This window comes from Entamoeba invadens (assembly GCF_000330505.1).
Source record: "Entamoeba invadens IP1 unplaced genomic scaffold scaff_1105074725885, whole genome shotgun sequence".
Taxonomy (NCBI): Eukaryota; Evosea; order Mastigamoebida; family Endamoebidae; genus Entamoeba; species Entamoeba invadens.
The window spans coordinates 84,150-108,153 of NW_004443720.1; the positions used below are offsets into that span (position 1 = coordinate 84,150).

General features: G+C 35.6%; 7 protein-coding genes across 7 annotated transcripts; 3 read left to right on the forward strand and 4 right to left on the reverse strand.

The window, feature by feature from the left end:
- Positions 1-994: 994 nt before the first annotated feature.
- On the forward strand, positions 995-4,652 carry EIN_047110 (hypothetical protein; the record flags this gene model as incomplete). The annotated part of the gene is made up of 4 exons (XM_004261151.1): positions 995-1,306; positions 1,427-2,414; positions 2,451-3,217; positions 3,282-4,652. 4 exons carry the CDS (start codon positions 995-997, stop codon positions 4,650-4,652), a joined length of 3,438 nt encoding a protein of 1,145 aa, XP_004261199.1.
- A 98-nt stretch (positions 4,653-4,750) lies between these two features.
- On the reverse strand, positions 4,751-10,747 carry EIN_047120 (serine-threonine protein kinase, putative; the record flags this gene model as incomplete). Its single annotated transcript, XM_004261152.1, has 2 exons — positions 4,751-10,122; positions 10,261-10,747. 2 exons carry the CDS (start codon positions 10,745-10,747, stop codon positions 4,751-4,753), a joined length of 5,859 nt encoding a protein of 1,952 aa, XP_004261200.1.
- A 794-nt stretch (positions 10,748-11,541) lies between these two features.
- Positions 11,542-13,278, forward strand: EIN_047130 (hypothetical protein; the record flags this gene model as incomplete). The annotated part of the gene is made up of 1 exon (XM_004261153.1): positions 11,542-13,278. The coding sequence occupies one exon, from the start codon at positions 11,542-11,544 to the stop codon at positions 13,276-13,278; it is 1,737 nt and encodes a 578-aa protein (XP_004261201.1).
- Positions 13,279-13,506: 228 nt separating this feature from the next.
- On the reverse strand, positions 13,507-16,655 carry EIN_047140 (serine-threonine protein kinase, putative; the record flags this gene model as incomplete). The annotated part of the gene is made up of 2 exons (XM_004261154.1): positions 13,507-14,455; positions 14,617-16,655. The coding sequence occupies 2 exons, from the start codon at positions 16,653-16,655 to the stop codon at positions 13,507-13,509; spliced, it is 2,988 nt and encodes a 995-aa protein (XP_004261202.1).
- Positions 16,656-18,960: 2,305 nt separating this feature from the next.
- Positions 18,961-22,469, forward strand: EIN_047150 (hypothetical protein; the record flags this gene model as incomplete). The annotated part of the gene is made up of 3 exons (XM_004261155.1): positions 18,961-19,284; positions 19,390-22,160; positions 22,259-22,469. The coding sequence occupies 3 exons, from the start codon at positions 18,961-18,963 to the stop codon at positions 22,467-22,469; spliced, it is 3,306 nt and encodes a 1,101-aa protein (XP_004261203.1).
- An 82-nt stretch (positions 22,470-22,551) lies between these two features.
- EIN_047160 (hypothetical protein) lies at positions 22,552-23,055 on the reverse strand (the record flags this gene model as incomplete). Its single annotated transcript, XM_004261156.1, has 1 exon — positions 22,552-23,055. One exon carries the CDS (start codon positions 23,053-23,055, stop codon positions 22,552-22,554), a length of 504 nt encoding a protein of 167 aa, XP_004261204.1.
- Positions 23,056-23,141: 86 nt separating this feature from the next.
- Positions 23,142-24,002, reverse strand: EIN_047170 (hypothetical protein; the record flags this gene model as incomplete). Its single annotated transcript, XM_004261157.1, has 1 exon — positions 23,142-24,002. The coding sequence occupies one exon, from the start codon at positions 24,000-24,002 to the stop codon at positions 23,142-23,144; it is 861 nt and encodes a 286-aa protein (XP_004261205.1).
- Positions 24,003-24,004: the final 2 nt, after the last annotated feature.

Below are 24,004 nucleotides of genomic sequence, written 5' to 3' on the forward strand. Positions count from 1 at the left end.
ATTAGAATTTAAAACTCATTAGCAACTCACCAAAATATTGAAACACTAGGCTTCGCACCCGAGAATTTTCTTATCAAAAATTAGTATCGAAAAACTCTAATAAAACGGGTCAATTTTTCTTTCCCGTTTTATTAGCTTTTTTAGATACTAATTTTTAATAAGAAAATTCTCGGGTGCGAAGCCTAGTGTTTCAATATTTTAGTGAGTTGCTAATGAGTTTTAAATTCTAATAATAAAATAAAACAAAAAATAATATAAAAATTTGAGTTTCTTTTTTCGTTTTTGAAAAAAAAGAAAAGAAATGTTCCATTTTAAGATTATTTCAGGGTTTTTTTATCATAGTGTTGTTTCTATCCTGTTGTTTACAGGTTATCTTCCGAGATCATTACCAAATAACGGTTTATTTTTAACAATAATCAAAACCAATTTTTGTTTAAAAAAGTTCTTATTTTTGACATTCTATAATTAAATTTCTGTTGTTTTTCCCGTCAAATTGAGTGTTTTTTATATTGAGAACAATATCTTGTTGACACCTCTTAAAAAACAATTTGAAAAACAAAAAACAATAGTTTTGGTTTCCCGTTGTTTTAGGGATAAAAAGCGTTATAATTTGCCAATATGGTAATAATATTCCGACATTGGTTATTAAAAGAGGGGAGTTTTGCCTCTTTTATTCTTTTTTTTTATAGAAAATAGAAATGAGAGTCAAATGTTCTTTTGTCGTCACATTCCTCTTTTATTGCGTTAGATGTCCTATTGTACTTACGATTCAATGGGTCGAAACTATAATTGAAACCATATTTATTACTACTTTTCAATATTATAATTATTTTGCAGAAGTGCAGCTTTAATAAAAGAAATGTGAACCCCAACAAGCCAGAGCAAAATAGCCCAGAAACTGATTTGTTGGACTTTTTGAAAGGCAAAAACGAAAAGTTTCTTTTTGGTGGAGTCGACCGAATGAATAACATCATCAAAACTATTAATATAGATAATGGTGAGAAGGATTAGACTCTTCAAGACTCGACCAAGAGAGTCTTACCAGCCGATCCGTCTCTTCGACGACGCCGTGAACAAGAAAAAACACTTCCCGAACAATGTGATGAGAACAACAAAGTACACTCTACTGTCGTTCCCACTCAAATTTTTGTATCAACAATTCACTATGGTCACTAACCTTTATTTCCTTGCTATCATGATTATCTGTTGTATTCCTTCCATCTCAACAGTCACGCCAATAACATCTATTGTGCCTTTAATATTTGTGTTGCTTGTCGCTGCCGTGAAAGAAATCTACGAAGACTCGGTTTGTTATTTGAATGCTTTTTTGATATTCTTGCCTGTCACTAAACATTTCAAAATGTTGTGTGGTAGAATTATTACTTTTAATAAAACTTCTAAATTAGTAATAATAATTTACAAATAGAGGAGAAGACTTGCGGATCGGAAATTTAATCAATCAAAATTTGTTAAACATACCCCCGATGGAGATGTCGATGTGACATCAAGTGACATCAAAACAGGCATGTTCATCAAGTTGAGGCACAACGAAATTGTACCAGCGGACTGCATCCCATTGTTTTCGTCAAATGAAGAGGGCATTGTGTATGTTGAAACAGCAGCGATTGATGGTGAAACAAACTTAAAGCAGATCCTAGTACCTGGCTATTTTATTGGAACTCCAATCGAAAAGACCTTTTCTAATTCGGGTGACTTGATTTGCGAGTACCCACAACCACGCTTTGACCAATTCAAGGCATCGCTCTCAATTGGAGAGAACAAAATTTCAATCAACGAAAAGAATTTGTTGATTCAAGGAACAAAAATCAAAAACACGGAAATTGTGTACGCTGTTGTGTGCTATTGCGGAGAACACACAAAGTTGTCGTTGAACCAAACGCCGCCACAGGTCAAGAAATCAAGAATCGACAAAAAATTCAACATTTTTGTATTTGTGATGATTGTCGTTCAGACTGTGATTTGTTTGGTACTAGCACTTGTTGCGGGGTTTCGGCACTCAACGTTAAACGATGCACAGAACGGGTTTTGGTACCTTCCCAAAGACTCGGAGTCTCCTTTTTATTATGGCTTTAAAAAGTTCTTTGGGTACTTTACACTCATTTCGTACATCATTCCAATTTCATGCCAAGTCTCCCTCGAACTTTGTAAATTCTTGCAGGGACTTTTTATCGAGCACGACGATGATATGAAAATAAGAACAATTAGTCCGGAGGGAGAAGAACAGGTCCTTGGAATGAACGCAAAGTCAACAAACTTGAACGATGAACTTGGGATGGTCAGGTATGTGTTGTCTGATAAAACTGGAACGTTGACCGAAAACATAATGAAATTCAAAGCGTGCAGCGTTGGAAAGGGGTCATATGGATACAAAGATTTGATTGAACTGCTTCGGAGTAAAGGGTACGCGTACTGTCCAGCCGAGTCAGTAGTTGTTCGGCAAGTGGAGACTGAAAGTGTTGGTTCGGAATGTTCTGAAGAAAACGCTGAAGAATCCGACAATGGAACATTGGTGGTTGAGACGTTGAAAGTTTCTTCCCTCCCCAAAACAGATTTCACATCAGAACAATGTGAAAAAGTAGTTTCATTTATCACGTGCATGGCCATATGCAACACCGTCTCTGTAAACAATGGTACATATTCGGCGCAAAGCCCAGACGAAGAGGCGTTGTGTAAAGCTGCAAAGGACTTTGGCATTGAATTGGTTTCTCGAAACCAAAAGACGGTCACTTTGAATGTGTTTGGCACATTACATATATATTCAATTCTCGCTGTTTTCGAATTCAACTCGGATAGAAAAAGAATGAGTACACTGGTTCGTAAAGATGATGGAACAATTGAATTGTGGACAAAAGGAGCGGACAATGTGATGGATCAACTTTGTGAAGGAGACAAGTCAAGCCTTTCCCAAATTGTGAAGTTCAGCGAGTGTGGGTTAAGAACTTTGGTGTTGGCCAAACGAGTTGTTTCAGACTCCGAGTTTGCTCCGTGGTACGAAAGGTACGATGATGCCACAAACATTTTGGAAGGAAGAGACGACGCCATCAATCAACTCCAAAACGAGATGGAATGCAAACTCGAAATTGTCGGGGTGAGCGCAATCGAAGACAAACTTCAGGACGGTGTTTGTGAGACCATCGACATGTTAATTCGTGCTGGAATTAAAATATTCATGATTACTGGTGACAAGATGGAGACTGTTTGTTTTGCCATTTTGAATTGACTCATTTTGAGTATAAATTAAAAATAATAATAACAAAAAGGCAATCAACATTGGCAAGTCTTGCAAATTGATCACCGGTAAATACTTTACAATCGCCGAACAAACGGCGGAAGAGTGTTCCAAAAAGTTGGACGAAATACTTGGGGCAATCGATGCAGATTCGGGTGAAAACTGCACACTTGTGATTACAGAGAAAAACAACGATTGGTGTCTTACGACGTATCGCAACAAATTCAAAAAGTTGGTTAAATTAGTCGACTCGGTTGTTTGTTGCCGTGTCACGCCAAAAGAAAAGGCGGAAATCACAAAATGTGTAAAGAAAATGACAGGAGAAGTCGTGTTAACAATAGGCGATGGTGCTAATGATGTTCCGATGATAAACACTGGAAGTGTTGGGGTGGGGATTTATGGCAAAGAGGGAACACAAGCCGCACGTGCGTCAGATTTTGCAATTCGGAAATTTAGACATTTAGGCAAACTCATCTTGTTCCACGGAAGGTGTTCGCTTCTCAGAAATTCCGAACTCATCAAGTTGTGCTTTTTCAAGAATGCGGCGTTCTTCCTGATCATGCTCTCATATTCGTTTTTGTCCAATTGCACCGCGCAAGTGGTGTATGATGATTACGTCATGACTTTTTTCAACATTTTATTCACACAAATTCAGCCGATTTTGATCGGAGTTTTCGACAGAGACCTGACGTGGCAAACAATTAGGGTGTTTCCTGAAATTAACCGAGACCTTATTGATGGGCATAGAGGGAGTGTCTGGAACTTTGTTTTGTGGTGGTTCTATGGTGCGTATCAATCGCTTATTTTCTTCTTGGTGTTTTACTGGATTATTCTTCCAACGGATGTTAATGGGCCAAATGGCATTAACGGAGGCATGATATACACATCTCTAAGTATCACAATTTACTCCTTACTCACTGTAATTGTCACTATTATCATCGAAACAAAAACATGGAACGGCATTTTATTCGCTGGCCACGTCGTTTCTTTGATTTGTATAATTGTAATATACACCCTGACGTGCTACATTCCTGGATACTCCACATACAACATCTCATGGCACGGGTATTACCTTGTCTTCCGGTCGTTCGACTTTTACTTGGTGTGTCTTCTTGTTGTGATGTTATCTGTCACCCCGCTCATTCTCAGGAAATTCATTCAACGTCGGTTCTTCCCATCTTTGTACCACCTTGCGCAAGAAATGGAAAACGTAAAAGGGTTGAATAACTACGGGCAGTGCCGCAATATACCCGTGGAAGGGAGTTCTGAAGTTAAGGAGTTGCTAGAAAGTTGCACTCCTGCGATTCCCAAGAACTTGTCTCTTCTCATCACTAAAAGTCGTTTCCCCTCCGAGGTGGAAATGTCGATTGAGCCCGATGAAAACCAAACGTCGCAGGTCTAGAGCAATTCATAATTAGTGTTTATTATTTGTCCTTTCATGCACACGAAGTACTGTCGAATAACTCAACAAAAATAAAACAATACAATTAAAACAGAGGATTACTGAATGGGTAGTAGATCCTTCGCCACCTCACTCTTCAGTTTTTGTAAAGTCTTCGTCGCCTCCTCAAACGGAGGTCGTTTCGATGTCTCGTCAGCCCAACATGACTCGACAAGGGCGAAATACTCCGGATGAATGTGTTTCTCTTCGGACCAACTTGGACGGAGTCCCTTAATGATGAGTTGTTTAAGTTGTGACGGAAATCGAGCGTCTCCAAACGGTTCTTTCCGCTCAACTAGTTCCCACATGATAATACCAAAGCTATATACATCGGACTTCATCTCAAACGGAAACCCTCGCATCACCTCAGGTGCAACCCATTTCGGGTTATCAACAAATACATTCTCCTCAAACAACTGCACTCCAGATGTACCAAAATCGGATATCAAACACTTCACTCTCCCGCCTTCTGTCTTCAGTAATATATTTGGACTTTTCAAGTCTCGGTGAATCAGTTTTGCGGCATGGAGCTCGGTCATCCCACTCGCCACTTCGTAAGCAAATTCAACACGGTCTTCCCACGTGACTTCATTCTTTGGATTCGCCAGAAAGTCGTACAAATTTCCTAGGTCACAATAGTCCATGATCAACGCAAGCGGCTCAAAGGATATGCCGGTCAACCCTAATATATACGGAGAGGTCATCATTTTCATTACGTTGACTTCCCTCCTCATTTCAACTATTCCCTTCGAAACTGAATGCGCCGCACACCCCTCTCCTCTCACCGTTGAAAACGATGAGGGGTCCAACGAAAAGAGTTTGACTGCTACATTTTGGTTCTTCACTTTTGTTAAAAAGACCTTTGCCGTACTTCCAAGGCCAAGAACTTTGTCTTGCGTTGCTGAGTCCAAATCACTCTCCAAGTCAATGATGTCAATTTGCATGCGCTTCGAATTTTTGATCTCAGAAAGTACCAAATCGAGTGCACAAGTTGATACAAGGCACTCGTGACCCTTCTCAAAACATACTTTGTCCTGGTTCTTCTCGATCGCGTTGATCAAAGTCCTCTTTGGCAAAACACAGCTTAATTCGTCGTTGCCACATATCAAACACTTCGGGCATAAAATGAACTCCTCCGACTTCAAATTTGGAAATAGGACCTTCTGAATATTTGCAAATATGTCAGTTAACTCCCCCATCAATTTCCCTCCAATGAACACAGACTTCACTGTTGTTGCTCTGTATCGCGTTCGTATGATAAACTCAGTGTCGCTGTATAATATATAAAAATAATAATGCTGGTCTTCAACCACTTTTGATAAGAAGCACTGATTCTTGGTCACTTTCACTATGTTCATTCCTTCAACGGACGCGTAAAACACAAAAGTCGAATAGAACAGTGGTGGAAAGAATTTTGCGTTAATTTTTCTTCCAAAATCCATTTCTTTCACGTCGTGTTGGCTTGGCCAAACTTTCTCAATTTGCTCTTTAAGTAACGGTTTGATGTTTCTTGGTTGAAAGTAGAGTGTCTTTGAGTTGTGTTTTGTCATTGCTGCTGACGGGGTTTTACAATTAGCAACAGTGCACCCTCCCGATTCCCAAAAATAGAAAGGGTTCTCAAGCATCGTCGAAGCACACCGCTGCATATAGTTCTTGTCCCTTCGATCATTTTGTAAGACGTCAAAGAAGTCGGTTCTTGAACTGATCTTTGTTTTTGCAAATTGCAGGTATTTTTCTTGTAACCCAAAAGCGTTCAGTAAATCGTCTCTTGCAATGAACACGTCGTAGAACATTTCAACGTACAGCATGACACCATTCAATACTTCCAAGTTGAGAAAGTAGTCGGACAATTTCGTACTAATGTCTTCCAAAAACCCAAATCCATCCTTCGAAGAGTCCATCAGCATTTCATATATCTTTCGAATAAAATCCGGGTCAGCAACTACCATATTCGCCGATGCATCACTGTTTGGTACAAACGTTCCTTTCTTGTGGAGAATTTGGTCATTCATTTTGAGTCCTTCTAGACTTTGTGTGACTGACAGGACAACTCCATACCGATGCAACAAGTTCAAAAGAGTATTAAAATCGTCGATTTCAAAGTCGTGGAGCATTTTAAATAACAGTCCTTGTTTAAGTACTGGTGGGTTGAACGACGACATTTTGACTTCCATCATGATCTTCATGAAACTGTCCGCATACACCGATTGCGTGTACGCCTCAAATATCTTTCTGACCTTCTGTCGCAAATCGTTTTTCTTTTTTTCTTTCAAGTACGCGACGGTTCCCAAGCAAAAAAATGGCTCCATTCGCTTCTTTATTTCCTTCACCCGATCCTCAGCCTCAGTCGATTTCTTATCGTCCCAAAACAACACGAATTGCAATTTGAGGTCTCCCGTGTTGTTTTTGTTTGTAAACGCAGTGTGGAGTAAATGGTATTTCCATTGTTCCAAAACGAGATTCCAGTTGTCTCTGAACAACACCAACAGATAGCAGTCACCATTCGGCGTAAAAAATCCGAACCGACTTTCGTACTCGTGGTATGACACTCGAAAGAGGAGTTGATCTTTTGGCGCATCTCCCGCAATCACCCCTTGCTCTACAAGTCTGTACGAGTCCGATTTCGGCTTTTTAGTCTCGTCGTAGATGCGTCTGAATTCGTCAGTACCGTATTTATCCGACAAAATGTGCAATTGGATTTCGTAAGGGTAGTGTTGTACAATGAGTTTTTTGAGTAAGTCGTTGATGCAGGTTTGGTTTTGCTCGCCATTTGGGTTTTTCTGGAGCATCAGACACGTCAAATTTGTCAATTTAGAGAGGAGTGATGAAATGAAACGAACGTCATTGCTTGAAATATCCAGTTTGACAAGTTTAACCAACGAATAAAGTGAAAAGGGAAGCTTTGAAATGTGATTTTCGGAAATATTGAGTTCAGTCAGATTCGTCATCTGTCCAATCGAGTTTGGAATATCAGTTTTGTTGCAATGAGAAATGGTAAGTGCGTTGAGACGAGTCACTGTAAATATCGACGACGAACAAAGAGAAACGTTTGAGCTCAGATCAAGTGACACCAAATTTGGAAGGGAATAGATCATTTTCGGCATCGCCTGGAAGCTGTTTCTTGCGATGATCGTGTTGATTGAGTCCGGAAATGCAGTTTCCACGTTAACTTGTCTATTTGTGATGTTCAACATCTTTAAATTGGTCAACAAGTCGAAGCGAATCATTTCATATCGAGACGACATTTGTTTGTTTTCGGAGATGTCCAAATATGTTAATGCAGTCATGTGATTTAAATGCCATTGTGGAATGAATTGCAAATCGTTTGAAGCGAAAACGAGGGATTCCAAGTTTGGAAGAAGTGCAATTTGTGTTGGAATGAATTTCAAGTACGTTTCCGATAAAGTCAGTCGTCGTGTTTGCACATTATCGAGGCAGTTAAAGAAGTATCGCGGTAAAATTATCAAATTCAGTCGTGAGAAGTCGACTGCCTGTCTTTGGTACAACGCTTTATTAAATAGTGGCCTCTTGTCTATTGTGTAGTTAGTGAAGTGGACAAAAAAGCTGTGTTCCAATAGTACCAGTGATGTTTTGAAATAGTCGATGAAATTGAAATCGAAGTTTTCGAAATCTTTGTTAATGAATATTCGTTTCCTTGGGAGTAAAAAGCAGTACAGTGATTGTGATGGGTTTTCATCCGTCGACATCGTTGAAAATCGTTTTGAGAGGGTGTGGTACATTAAAAAGTACAAAAGTTCATTTTTGAATTGGAACATTGATGGGTACGACTGGAGCAAACATTCCATTCCGTGGAGAAAAAGAAATAATGGGTAAATACACCTCTTTGCGTTAAGCATTGTTCTCAAAGCGTGTGAAGCGAAGACGTGGACGTGTAAGAGTTCGATAAACCCATCAAAGCTTCGATAGTATTTGTCTGTCAACACGAGAAATAAACAGCTGACGAAGCATACATAGACGTTGTCATATGTGTTCGATAGAAATAGAAAAGTGCTTCCATACGTGTATCTCTTAATGATATCATAAAAGCATGCAAACACCTTTTTTAATTCTTGATTCACTAATTCAGTGAAAGTGAAAAGCGTTTCTTCCATCCCTGTTTTATATCCCCTCACGTCTTCATATAACTTCTCAATTCTCGCAGTTGTAATTTCATCAGTTGAACACTCAAAGTCAACTATGTTGATATTTTTCCTCTCAAAATACTTCCGGTCAAACCACTTGAAATCGCCGGTGACTTGTAGCCGATATACTCTCCCATTTTTGTCACTCTCCCCGACTAATATCACTCCATATCCGTTTTTTTCGAGCTTCTCAACTTTCCCGTTCTTCTCTATTTTCAGCATTTTCTCAAAATTTTCAAAATTCTCCGATTTCTCAAAAAGTTCGTCTTGGTGGTAATTGATGTTAAAGTCTTTCATAACAATACCACACTCTTTCATCCCTTTGGGGTCACTCAAGTCGTTCACCACAAGCCCGTCCTTGTTTTTAAGTCTCTCAAACATTCTCTCCGCAACACTTTGTAGTGGACAGTAATCGATGAAAATGTCATATTTATCAATTAGTACATTTTTCTTCTGTACTTCGTCTATAGAACCAAGAAATGACTTGACCATATCTTCTGACCTAAATCCAAATGTAAGTGTATGTGCGCTTGTCGCAAGTATTCGAACCAAATAATACTCTTCATCGCCTCTCATGCATAACGTGTGTTTAATTCCGCTTGTTGGGTTTATTATCATTGCTATTGGTACATGATACAACATTTCAAAGTTGCTTCTTTCCTCTTTATCTTCTTTTGTTGTACTCCTCCACAGTATTCTATAATTCGTGACATACAACACACCAACATCCCACCGTGACTCTTCAATAGTTTCAACTCGTTCTAAAATTGGTATCAAATATGTTGGTGATATGATATCCATATAGGTCTGAAGCACCACCTCTCCAGCATAAATGTTTTCCGATTCAAAATAATAAGGCGACAGTTCTTCCTCTGTGATCGAATTGTATATCTCTTTGAATGGCTCAATAGGAAGATTTGGTGCCAAGCACGAGATCACAAACTCCTCCAAATTGGTCTTGAAATACTGAAATACAGAGTTGTTTGAGTGGAGCATCCTCTTCAAAAATAAAAACATTCGCTTGACCAAGCACTTGTTCTCTCGTGTCAAGTCCAGTCGATCCAACGCGTCCTCCCCATTCCTCTCTTTTATTATTTTTATATCTCCCTCAGTAAAGATAGGGTCCCGTTGTGCAAAGTAAATAGATATCGCCATGAATGTGACTTTGATCGCGTGGTGAACATCATACTTTTTCATTTGCACGACAGTTTGATCCGTAAATCCTTTCTCCAACTCATACATATCTCTTAATTGTTCATCCGTGAAGTTCCACTTCTCAAGTGCAACAACTTGCAGTGAGTATTTCATGTGTTACTTAATAGCAATGAAATGTGCTATTAATACAAACGGTCATTCGACCAAAAACCAGTTAATTGGTCGTAATAGACAGTTGAAAAAGTTCTATAAAATGTGATAAAAGAACAAACGCCCGAAGGAAGAAGTGTTGTCGTATGCCTTTATTTTTTTGATGATATTTTTCGCGACTTCTTTCGACTCGCAACACTTCGCTAGTTTAATGCGTGCCCACGAGAGTAATTCATTTCCACACAGTTTCTTCTTTTGTACCCTTTTCCATACACTTTCAGATGCAAATGTTTTAAGCCAATTCACTGTTTCCTCGGTATTGAAAAGGGAAAGTGGTTTATCCGGTTGTTGCGATGTTTCGAGAATCGTTTCGTTGTATTTGAATGCGTATTCCAAAATATAAGGTATTTCATGAAACGTATTTCCTTGTGGTATTTGCGACACGTCTGGTGTTGAAAGAGGTGTGGAAGGGTCGTTGTGTGTGATCCGTGGTGTTGTTGTCTGCATTGTATTTTCGGGTGTGTCAGCGATGCGTGGTTCAAATAACCTTCCAAAGACTAAAAATTTCATCCGCTTTGTTTTGTTACTTTTGGCCTTCACGACACTCATCAGCCAAATGCATTTGGGAGTTCGTCTTTTTTTCGTTCATTCCACTAGATAGTAAAAAGACTCTTTTTTCTTTCAACCGATTATTATTTTTTTACTAGTAAGTAATTACTATTTTATTATAATTCTAAGATATTTTCATCGTAAGTATCGGATTATATTGATTTTCTCTATGAGATAAATTTATTTTTAAATAAGTTTGAATATATTATTGTCTTCTTGTTTTAGGTTTTCTTAAAAAATAAATAAACTCCGTCACAAAATGACGGAGTTTTTTCTTTTAGGCGGTAAATCTTTTCAGTTAATTACCAAATTAATTAATTATACTTTCAAATCATTGGTAATAAAAAATATCAAAAACAATTTGTAATTATAGTATACATTAGTTAGTTTTAATTATTGTAATCATAATTGAAACAAGAAGAATATTTTTGTGTTAGTTGTCAAGATTCTTTCTATATTTAAATATTATATATTTATAATATAATATATAATAAGAAAACGTCCGTTATAGATAGTCAGTAAAAAAAATAGTTATTACTATTTTAAATTTAATTATGAACTATAAAAAATTAAATTAATTATTATTTTAATGAAGTAAATAAAGTGTTTGAAATATTTTTTTTTTCTAAACATCATTTTGAAAATGTTTTCAAAATGTCACTATTCTGTTTTATTTAATTTTTAGTATATCAAATATTATATAAATAATAAAAAAGTGATAAAAACAATTTGATGTTGAACTATTCTATAGTTCATTTAAACAATAGAAAAGAAGAACTTTGAAAAATAGTGATATGGAAGAAGTACTTTCATTGCTTATCCAGCAACGGAACTTAAATTCACACCATGAAATTGCATTAGCGGAAAAAAATTTTGAAAACAAAAAGATCACAGAAGAAAATGAAATGTTAAAGAAAGAGAAGAGTGAAATAGAACAGAAATTACACGAAGAAATGACTCAGAAAGAAAATCAAACAAAAGAAATTGAAGACCTTCAAGAGGAAATAAAACAAGTCAAAGAAAAGTTAGTAGAAAGTGAAGAAAAATACATTAACGAACAACAGACACTTCAACAAGAAAATGTTATGCCACAAGAAATCGATACATCAGAACAAATTAAAGAAATTGAAAGGCTTCACGCGGAGATTTCCGAACTACAAGCCACAATCACGACATACAAAAATAAATTAGCGGAGAAGGATCAAACCATAGAAAATGAGATATCGCGAAGGTGTGACAGTGAAATGAAAAAGTGGAAGGATACTGTCACTATCAAAAACGAAGTGATATTAAAACAGAACAATGACAAAATAGAGTTGGAACGATTACATAAAGCAGCGTTAAAGGAGATGGAAGACAAATACAAATTTGAAAAGGAAGAGATGATTACTCAACACCGCACGGAAACAACTAAATTAGAAGAAACTATATCAGTATTAACTAAAACACAAACACAACAAAACATTACAAATAAAAAAATAAAGGACGAACAGAACGCACTCAAGAAACTTGTTTTGCTCTACGAGACGGAAATAAAGAAGTTGGCCATCATCGAATTGAAAGACAAAAAGGAAATCATGTATGTCAATACTTTAATACCTAAATCGCATCTCCAGGAAACACAACAAAGTGCTTTTGAAGACTCTACAAGTATTCCAATCGTACTTCCAAGGTTTTTATCGGCAGTCAATCCATTCAAAGAGTTCACAAGAAAAACCAGTGTAGCGAGCTTTGTGTTATTTAAAGGTGATATTGTTATGAGAGACATTCTTGGATTTACTGTACTTAATAGAACAAGAAAAGAACTTACAACACAAATTCCGTACTGCGACAAAGGAAGTTTCGTGACGAGTTGTTTGTCGAAAGACGGGAAGATGTTATTCTATTGCATGAAGACAGACGAGGGGAATGTATTTCGATTTTTTGATATTGAGAAACGTTCTCTAATAAAGATAGAAGGTTCTACAAACACGAATGTGATCAAATGTTGTGCGCTGGATACCACAAAGTACATCTACATGTCTTCAAATAATTATTATATTGTTAATACAGCACAAGTTGAAAACACAAGCACAACAACGACGATGGTAAACAACTTAGTGTTCTTAATGACATTGAATGATCGCGTTATTTATGTTGTTAAGAAACTTACGTCATACACTTTGGTGTTTGCTGATTTGTCGAAGGGACTCAATTCGCCATCTTTATCAATTCCATTAGAAATGGGGGTTGACTTTGACGACTTTTTTGAGTGCTTTAATGGGTTCTTTGTGAGAGAGAAAAGTGTGATCCATTGTGTGGACTTGAATGAAACGTTTAAAACGAAACAATTGTCAGTAATCAATTCAATTGACTTAGACAAGCAAGAAATGTTCAAGAGTTCTGATGTCTTTGCAACATCCAAGAAACATCGAATTTTGTGTGTTGGAGGGACTCGAGGCGATTTGTTGTTCTGGAACGTTGATTATCAAGAAAAGATGAATATGGTGAAGGTGTTCAATGTCGACCCGTTTGTGTATTTTGCATGTTAGTATTAAATCACAAATAGAATAATTGTTAATGGAAAATGTCCAGATGTTGATGACCTATGTTGGGAGGAGAGTGGGGAGTCTGTTTTACTCTCATGTGGATATCAACGGTATTGTTCTATTGATCTTTGATCATTATAATCAATTTTTCTTCATTTATTAGTGTTAATAACATTGAGATGTTATTAAATAGAGTGTAACATAGAATTAAAAGAAATACAATTATCCAAGTCACTCCTTCACAACATCACAAAGCATGTTGTTCATTTTCGTAGTTCTTTTTTCAATCAAGCCTTCAATTTTATCAAGAGAGACATTGTTGTCTAAATCTATATGATTTGGACAGTCTTCATTGATTTGAATGACCATCTTACATACAGTCTCGAAATTTGGTCTTGTGAGTGGGTCTTGTATCCAACAAGACTCAACAAGAGTTTGATAGGCGTTTGGCATTCTGTGATCTATTTCAAGTCTTTTGCCGTTGTAAACATGGTTTTTGATTTCAAATATCGACTTGAGGTCTTTAAAGGGCTCTTCTTGATAAAACAATTCCCATGCTGTTATTCCATATGAATAGACATCACCAGCAAAAGTGTATTCGTCTCGGGTTGTTTCTGGTGCCGCATAAATTGGTGTTCCAAGTCCTTTTTCTTCTCCCTTTTTCATCGACTTTTTTGTGAATCGTGACGTACCAAAATCAGTGATCTTGATTGAACAAGCACTGTTTGGATCAAGCGAGTTGACAAGCAAATTGTCTGGCTTTAAGTCCAGGTGCATGATACGGTTCTCATGTAAAAATTCCATCCCTCTTGCAGTGTCAAACAACATTCGCACTTTTAACTTGTAAGGAAGTACAACGTAGTCCTCTTTTTCCTTTCGCAAATACTCTCCCAAAGAACCAAGAACAAAGAACTGGATCACCATAGACACTTGTGGAATGTAAGTTACAGACCCCATGTAATTTGCAATGAATGGATTTCTTAATTTGCTCATCATTTCACACTCTTGGATAACATTTTTCTTCAATTCGGTTACTTCATCCAATTCCAAATTTTCCCACCTGAACTGCTTGATTGCGACTGGTACACTTCTGTAGTTACCAATGAAAACTCTTCCGTTGGCTCCTTCAGCAATTGGATATTCGGACATATTCAATTCATCCAAATCAATATGTGTCGAACTGGCAGCATCGTTTTAATTGTGATATTGTTGTGCAACCGCCTCTTCACGTTTTTAACCAAAGATGTCATCTTTTTCTCATCATCACTTGTCCATTGTTCAAAATTTTTATTTTTCAAATGAGATGAGGTGGCCAAAAGTGTCTTCTTTGAGTAACTAAACCACACAGTATATGGCATTTTTAAGTCTCTGATTCTTGTTGTACAATACAGAGTCATATAACACGTGATAATTTTATTTGCTCTGGGTGACAAGATCATCACTTGAGGATCGAAATAGAACGTGTATTTTGGCGATTGTGGAACGTGGAAGATAATCATCATATATTTGTTTTTACTGAAATTCTTCACTTCAATCTTCTCATAACGGGTGTCGTTGATATTTGTTGCACTTGTTTTGTTTCCAAAGTCGAGATTGACTGGGTCGATAAAGTATCTATTTTCCTTACTTGGTGGAGTTCTTGAAGATCCAGAAATGTAGAAATGATAGAGAGGTTGTTGTGTTTTATAAATATTAAAATCCACCTTTACATAACGCATTGCAAAGATCAAGATTAGACTAACCAAACCAATGATTATTACAAGTCCAACAATACTTCCCACCACAATACCAACTATTCCAACTGTTTCTATTGTAACCTTTATACAAGAAGTTGGATTGTTTGGATCAGTCTTAAATCCTTCAAAACATCGACAATATTTGTCGCAATTTGTTCCATTGTCACATTCCTCAGTCCGCATATAGACATCATTCGAGTCATACAATTTATCAATCATACCATTTCCACACACTTTAGCTTTACATTTTTTCTCACTTGTTGGCTCAAAACCACCTTTCACGAAACATTGGCAGTTTTGGAGACATGCTTCTGTCCCCGCTATACACTCATCATCTGCAGCAGCTCCTCCACTCAAACATTCATCTGAAATACAAAAGTGGTTCTTTTGTGTCATTCCTGTTCTACAATGGCAATATTGATCACATCCAAGCGCTCCAAAATAACACAAAGAAGTGTTATCAATTTGCCATACTCTATTGTAGTAACACAGAAGGTGACAATCGTCTCCTCCATATTTAGGGCTACAAATACATTTTTTTTCTGTCCAAGAACATTTCCCTCTTCCCTCTGATTCTCCACAATTATCAGGACAAATTGCGTACATCTCAATTTCGGTGTCGTAGTCTTGGTCTTCTGTTATTACTGTTAACATTCTTTTGACACCTTTTTTATCATCAAATTTTACAGAAATACCCAAATTATCGTGTTCATTCATAATTCCTATTTTATTACCATTCCATAAACCCCCACACTTTACACTTTCAACACCTTCAGAAGTTTTTTCAATGAAAAATTCTGTGATGTATTGCATTTTATTTGACTTTGTCCCATCAAAAACTAGATAATAATTACCAATATACTCGATTGAGAAAACAAGACACTTAAATAACTTATGTGGAATGCAAACAGGAAATCCAAAGTATCCTTGTGCTTGTAAAGGGAAGTTCAAAATCATCGGAGTTCCAATATTGTTAATCAAATTATCTGTTATATTCTGATTAATGTTAATAAAAGGATCAAGAATTTTACCAGAAGTACCAGAAACAGACAAATTTAATTTCACATCACATAATTGTGTTACTGAAATATAAATGTAGTACTTATATTTTCTTTCTGGTTCTTCAATATACGGGCTGATTTTTGGTATTCTTACTTCTCTTCCTATATATGAAGAATTTAATGAAGAGTGGGAGAGACACTTAAGGTTGGTGAAATCCCTTTGTGAATTTGTTATATCAACGTTCAAATCATTTCCACACTCTCCAAGTTTGTATATTGAAACAACCAATTGGTCGTATTCAAGTTGAGACATGTTAACTGAAAACCATCTACCAAATGTGAATTTCTGTCGACTTCTACAGAATGAAAAATCGACAAGACTCTCATTGTTTAATACAAATTCAATTGGAGTTTCAAAAGAAATATCTGTGATGTACTTATCCTCTGGAAGCACATTCTTTGTCTTTATTCTCTTATTTGTTTCCATGCATTGATTTTGGTTCTGTATAAAAATTGGCTTTGACAAGTTGGAAAGGTCAGTAAATAAACAATGAAGACAAGTGTTGTCATTATCATACTCTGGAGCACACTGCTCTTTGCATGTATAGTCTGCAATGCACTCTGAGCATCCAGGAGCACACATAAATTCACTTCCAAAAGTTACACTAAGAAGTAAAAGTAATGTTGAAATAATCATTTGAATTATTTGATACAGCAATCCTTAAATCCATGAATAGCGTTTTGAATTGTTAAAGTTTAAAGGTTATTATGGTTCGTTTTTAATATTGGTTAAGAAATTGGGTAATCATTCACGCTAGCATTCATTTAAAATAGGTACAAAATGAATATAAATATCAATAGGCATTTATTTATAACATGTTAATAATATCAAAGTATTTTAAATTAAATTTGGGTATTTTGGTTATTAAAACATAAAATTGCTTGATTCAGTCATTTGTAATTTTAGAATAAATACTTTTTGTACTCATGGTTTCTAAAGCTAAAGCCCCCGTTTTGTGGCAATGAAAAAGATTCAAAGAATGTTTAGTAGAGAAAATGAAAAGTAATAAAGTTGTAAAAAAAACGAATTATTTGGGTTATTTTTTTAAACCAAGAATAAATCCTTGCCATGAAAAAAAGACTTTCAAAAACCAACATAAACGGGAACCACCGACAACCATTTCGCAATATATATATAGAAATATATCAAAAATTCCATGTTTTTTTAGAAACCCTAATCAAAATTGAAAATCAAAATTCTTTATTTTATTATTCTTTTTTATAACCATTCTAGTATCAATCAAACTGGCGTTTGACCACTTTAATCATTTTTTACACGTTTTAACTGCAAAATAAAAAGTTGCTGGCAGTTGTAATTTGGAATTGTCTAAAATAAAACTGAATAAATGTACGAAAATACACAAGTGTGTTGATTAACAAGATCTTTTAATTTGCTGGAGTATAAAGGGTTCATAAAATTACATTTAAAACACGGATTATAGAAATAATAAATAGAAAACTGGAAATAAAAAACACAAAATCCATTTACAAACTGCAATTTTATTCTATAGACACAATTATAAAAAATGAAGACTTTTTTAAACAAGAAGAGTAACTTCGATTCTTAAATATAATTATTTGAAAATGGTTTACTGGCCTAATTGTTTAATATCTTCTGTATACAGTCAGTCTTTCAAAGTTATCTGGTAATTTTTGAGCACAATAAATGGGATATTTAGGGAAACTATTGTAAAAGATCCATTGCACTGATTCAATTATTTCACGTTTCACTAAATGCCCGTTTTTTACATATAAAAAAAGCTATTTATTGTACTCTATTTAAGCACATAGTGGTTGTATGGTGTATTAATGAACTTCATTTTTTATCCAAGTTATATATCAAAACCATTTAATTGTCGAATTGACGTGTGACTCAACAAGATTAAACACAGAAATAATAACAAAGATGTTATATTGGTTGCATTGATAATTATTTTTCTATGTTTTTATTGTTTCTGTCCGATATATAATTAACACTTATTTAGAATTCAAAAGTTTTAATTATCATATATCAACTTTAATGAATTATTGTCAAAACAATAACAAGAATTATCATTATCTAAAAATGATTAATTGGTTATATCAAAATAATGAACCATAAAACTACACATTTTTAATTTTATTAAAAAAAAATTTAACAAAAATATTAATATATTTAATTAAATATAATAGTTATATTTAATTAAAAAATATATTGGTTTTAAAGTTGACTTTTTTAAATTCTTACTAAATTAATGTATTATAAATTATAGCATTGTTATTATTGTTATAAATTATAATAAAAGTTTTATTATAAAACTCAAAAAATTAATTAATTTTCTTATTATTTATTATAATTCTTGAAACCTATATTTACTACCTTGGTTTTTTGAAGCAAGTCCACTATTTAACGACCACAAATGCTTCCCTGTGTCACCCACTTTTTTTACTGAGTAAAAACAATCCCATAAGGGGAAATGTTCCTTGGACACTAAAAAAAATTTCAAATTTCAATTATGAGAGAAATAATTCATAAACAGATTGCTTGTTTATTCCCAAGCTATCTTTTCAATGATCAATGACACTTGGTGTGTCTTATTTAAGGTGACTCTACGGTATTTTTTTAAAATAAAGAACGAGACCAAATGCCTACTTCATTTTCGATTTACTATAGTTTTAATTTAAATATTATTCTATATTAAAATAATCTTTATTATTAGACATAATAATCAATATAGCTTTTATAGTTTTAATTAATTTTTAATTTTTTATACTATTCCTCTAAATATTTTAATGAAAAAACTAAAAAATTATAACATTTTTTTTCTTTTTTTCCATTCAAATCCACAAAAATGTTTTTTATAAAAATAAATTTTTATTTTTTCCATTGTTTTCAACTCGAAAAAGAGATGGAAGAAATTGAGCTTCAACAAAACGATTCCATTTTGGAAGAGCTTTCATACACACGTGAACTCCACGTCTCCATTTTGGCCAAAACGAAGCAACACACAAAAACGAATTTTATTTCCACGAAAAAGTACAACTTTTTCTCACTTTTTCCCAAAATCATCGTTGAGCATTTTTATCGTCTTACTTTTGTATACTTCATTTTTATATCTATTTTGTGCTTCATCCCCTCTTTAGAACGGGGCAGAGAGACGATGACGAGTGTCTGTGCGCCTTTAGTTTTTCTTATTATACTTTCACTATTGAGAGATTTCTTCGAGCAATTAGTTTGTTATTTAAAAGTGTTTATTACAACAATGTAATCTTCTGATCATTTTATTAATCAAAATAGTAAATTTTATTAATAATTTATTATAATTACTAATACGTAGAAACAATACAAAGACGACGTGTTTGAAAATTCAAAAAAAGCAAAAATCTTGACTGAGAACGGGACAAGGTTGGTGGAATGGCAGAGCATTAAAGAAGGGAATATCATAGAAATTTCTGAAAATGAGATGATGCCATGCGACTGTGTCATACTCGACAAAACAAACGTCTCATTTGAAACTTCACAAATTAACGGAGAGACTTTTTTAAAGGCAAAGAAAGGAATTTCGTTCCTCCAAGGAATTAAAGAAGATGAAATGAAGAGAGTTGAGTGTTCAATCTTTGTCAACAACCCTACTATTCCCTTTGAAGACTTCTCTGGAAAAGCCGTTTTGAATGAACAAACACAACAACTTTCAATTGAAAATTTTGTATGTCGTGGGTGTGTAATGAGATCTTCGGGTACTATTTTAGTACTTGCAACGTATATTGGCAAAGAGACGAAGCAGAAATTAAACTCGAATAGGCATGATTTGAAGTGGAGTTATATTATCAAAATGACCAATTTTTACTCAATCGCTTTATTCTTTATCAACTTGCTTATGGCTCTTGTAAACACTTTTCTATACAAACCATATGCAAATAACCAACCATGGTATATCGAATTTCAACGCCATAATGGAGCAGTGAAGTTTTTCTCCGAAGTTATTGAGTCCAATAACATCATTCCAATTTCATTGTTTGTGACAATGGAAATAGTTAGAGTTGTACAAACATGGTACATCAACCATGATGGAGATATGGCAACATTAAATGATACTTCAATTGCGATGAACTCGTGTTTGAACGAAGAACTGGGAAGAGTAAACTACATTTTAACCGACAAGACTGGGACAATGACACAGAATCATATGACTTTGAAAAAGTTCAGTATTAGTGGGAAGATCTATGGAAATCCCGATGATGAAAGTGACGGGCTTTCGTCTGATATGGACGAACACAAAGATGCCACTAAAACTGAAGCTCTTTCAAGTTCGGAAGGAAATGAAATAACACCAAATATAGTCGAATTTGACGCCAAAAAAGTCATTGACGATTATAATAACAACATGAAGAGGAGAATTGTTATAACGGAATTCTTTAAGACGTTAACAATATGTCAGTCTGTCGATATAAGAAGAGAAGGAGAGGATTTGAATTACTTCTCGTCAAGGAGTGATGAAGTTGCATTGGTTGCGGTGAGTAAAGAGTGTGGGTTTGAATTGTTTGAGAAGACTGCAGAGAGTGTTTCTATCAGTATTTTTGACGAACAAAAGACTTATCGAATACTCAAACAATTTCCATTCACACCCGAAAGGAGACGAATGAGTGTCATCATCTACGATGGCAATGAAATTACGATGTACTCAAAAGGGTCTGAGGAGATGATGAGTGAGAGGGTTAAAGAGATGGCAATAAGCAGAAAATTGATTGAGCAGAATGACCAATTCAACAAAGAGGGTTATCGTACCTTACTCATATGTTCAAAGAAAATAGACAAAGAGTATTACATCAATTGGCTTGAGAATGGAGAGAACGAAGACGACATCGAACGCGATTTGATTTTGATTGGAGTCACTGCTGTTGAAGACAAAATGCAAGAGGGTGTTCGTGAAAGCGTCTTAAAACTGAAAGAGGCCGGGATTAAAGTATGGATGGTGACTGGGGATCACAGAGAAATATCCAAAGATATTGGATACTCTTCTGGCATTTTGGAAAGAGGGTTGGTCACTTCGAACATCGTCAAACGAACGAAAGAGGAGTTAAATGAACAACTTAAAAAGGACTACGAAATGTGGAAGAGGAAAAAAGTGAACATCAATTTGGTGATGGATGGAGAGAGTCTTGAGAGTGCCGTAGAGGAAGAGAATTGTAAATTATTCACAAAGATCTTGGGGTTGAGTCGTGGGTGTGTCTTCTGTCGATGCACCCCCAAACAAAAGGAGAAGTTGGCGAGTTTTGTGAATAAAAGCAAGGGGAGTTGCTCGTTGGCCATAGGTGATTCTCTTAATGATGTTTCAATGATCAACAAAGCGAAAATTGGTATTGGTATTTCGACGGGACAAGATATGTCAGCGGCGCATACAGCAGACTATTCAATACCGGCTTTTCGATTTTTGGTGAAGTTGTTGTTAGTGCATGGAAGGTACTTTTATCGCCAAAATTCTGTTGTGTATTTCTACTCGTTATACAAAAATTTCATTGTTGTGGCCACATCATTTTTGTACAATCTATTCTGTAAAAGTAGTCAAATCGATACTATCGAGCGGTCGTGTTACACTTCTTACAACATATTATTTACGTCAATACCGATTTTTATCTTTGGAATTGCAGATAGAGACATTCCACCGTATGTTTTATACACCAACCCAAAGTTATATAAAAACAGAGAATATTACTCCCCATTAAATGCATTGTTCTGGTTACTTGATGGACTTGTTGCGTCGATTGGAATATTTTTCATATCTTATGTTGCGTCGTACACAAACTCTGTTCTTCCAAATGGGAAAGTTATTGATTTGAATGGGTTCTCTTTCACAATTTTTGTCTCGATCTTGTTGGTGACGAATTTGAAAATAGTGACAATCATCAAGCGTTACACATGGTTCCATTTTGGGAGCTTACTCTTCACATTCTTAGTTATCATTTTATATTTATTCATACAACAAGCAATACTTTACACAGATTGGATGTGGTACAACATCTTCGTGGAAATGCTCCAGACGCCGTACTTCTACTTACTTGTTATTTTAATTACATTCTTACTCACTGCGAAAGACCTTTTGTGGAAACAGTTTGTTCTTATTATATACCAACAATAATACTATTACTATGATTTAATAATATAATACATATTATTATTGTAAATATATCAATTGGGTAACACCATAGCTTTAAGAAGTCTATTCTTCCAGACGCAAAACACATTGCGGAAGAGGTTGGAGTGAAAGAGAAGAACAAGACGTACAATAGCATCAAAAGTATCAAAGAGCGGGACATGTTCTTCAATACAACGTGGCACTTACCCAAACATCAACACAACGATTTGGACTATTCTGACAGTTCAAGCAGCCTCGATGAAGAGAAACCGATTATTAATTAGTACAGCGTATTGCTTCACTTTATGAGCGTGACTTGTTTAATAGTAAACAATAGAGTAGATAACTATAAATCAATAGTAAAATTCAATTCACCAACTTTTGAATGTAAGCGCCGTACAAATCGAACAAGAGCTTCCCCTCCTCGTTGAAAACCTTGTTCACCTCGAAGCTCACCTCACTTTTCTTTCCATCAGCGACTTTTGTGATAACAAACAAGGGCGAGTATTTAGCCATTTCCGAATAAAACGCCATTGACGGTTTCTTGTCCTTTGGGAGTGTTTGTGCCACGAATCCCTTGTGTTTGTACCACATAATGTATGTCAAGTATCCGTCGACCACGATGTATATGACGATAATGGCGAAGATGTGCCAATAACTTTGTGGCCAGGGTATTGGGTAATACCAAGCCAAAGCGCCAAGAATGGAACATATGAAACTACACACGATGACAGTGTTTGAGTACCAAAAGTCGAGAGAGAATTTGTAGTCGGTCTTCAAAATCTCCTCGAGGCCAAGGTCCAAAATTTTCTTGAGCTCGACGGGGTTATACATTGCGACTTTTGGCACGACGAACTTGTCTGTGGACATTTTGTTTTGAATTTTGAGATTCAATTTTTTATAAGCACAAGAAAATGATATAAATAGAACACATAGAGAAGTGAATAATTTGTTATTTATTTGAGACCAAGTGCTTTGTCCACTTTTTTCGACTGACTGCAGAGTTTGTTGAACTTGGCTTCTTCCCTCTGAATCTGCGACTGGGCCCTTTGACCGTCTCGAATGGCGTTTTGCATATTACGTTCATCTTTAGATGTCCAAAGGCTTTGCTCGCCTTTTTGGAGAGCTGTTGCGTATATGCGGTCACGATCCTCTTGTGTCAAATTTTCGTCTGAAGACTTGGACGTGGAGGAAATGTAGTCGTCCATCATAGCAATGTCTTGGTCGATGACAGAACGTTTAAGTGGAACGGGAGGAGGTACCCTTGTTTGTGTAAATGGAGTGTTTTGTGGCTTTGAAAAGTCTGTTTGGTATGTGTTTTGTAAAGGGACTTGGGCATTTTGTTCGTGCGCGATATCTGAATACACTTGGGACAAAACATCGTCAACCTGCCCATTAAAGTCCTTTTTATCGGAGACTTGGTACGTTTGAGGAATTTGGTAAGTGTTAGCTTGTGGCTGGAAAGTCTGCGAATAAGAATTTTGTTGGGAAAAAGTGTTGTTGTTATCCCCATGAGACGGTTTCACTTGGACAAAGTCTTGTGCCTGTAATTCGGGAAATTGGACTTGACTTTGCACTTGAGGCGTTGTTTGAAGTTTCTTTTGTTGTTCATTTTTTAAAAAGACGACGCGGTCTTTATACATTTTAAGAGCGTCAATACATTGACTTAACATTGCTTGGTCTTTCACATCTCCTAACAAAGAAGAAAGACGAGTGACTCCAGTTTCATATAATTCAATTGCTTTGTCAACAGCTCCGATATTTTCCAAGTCAATTGCTTGCTGAAAAAGTGCTATGCACTGCCCCACAGATTCCATTG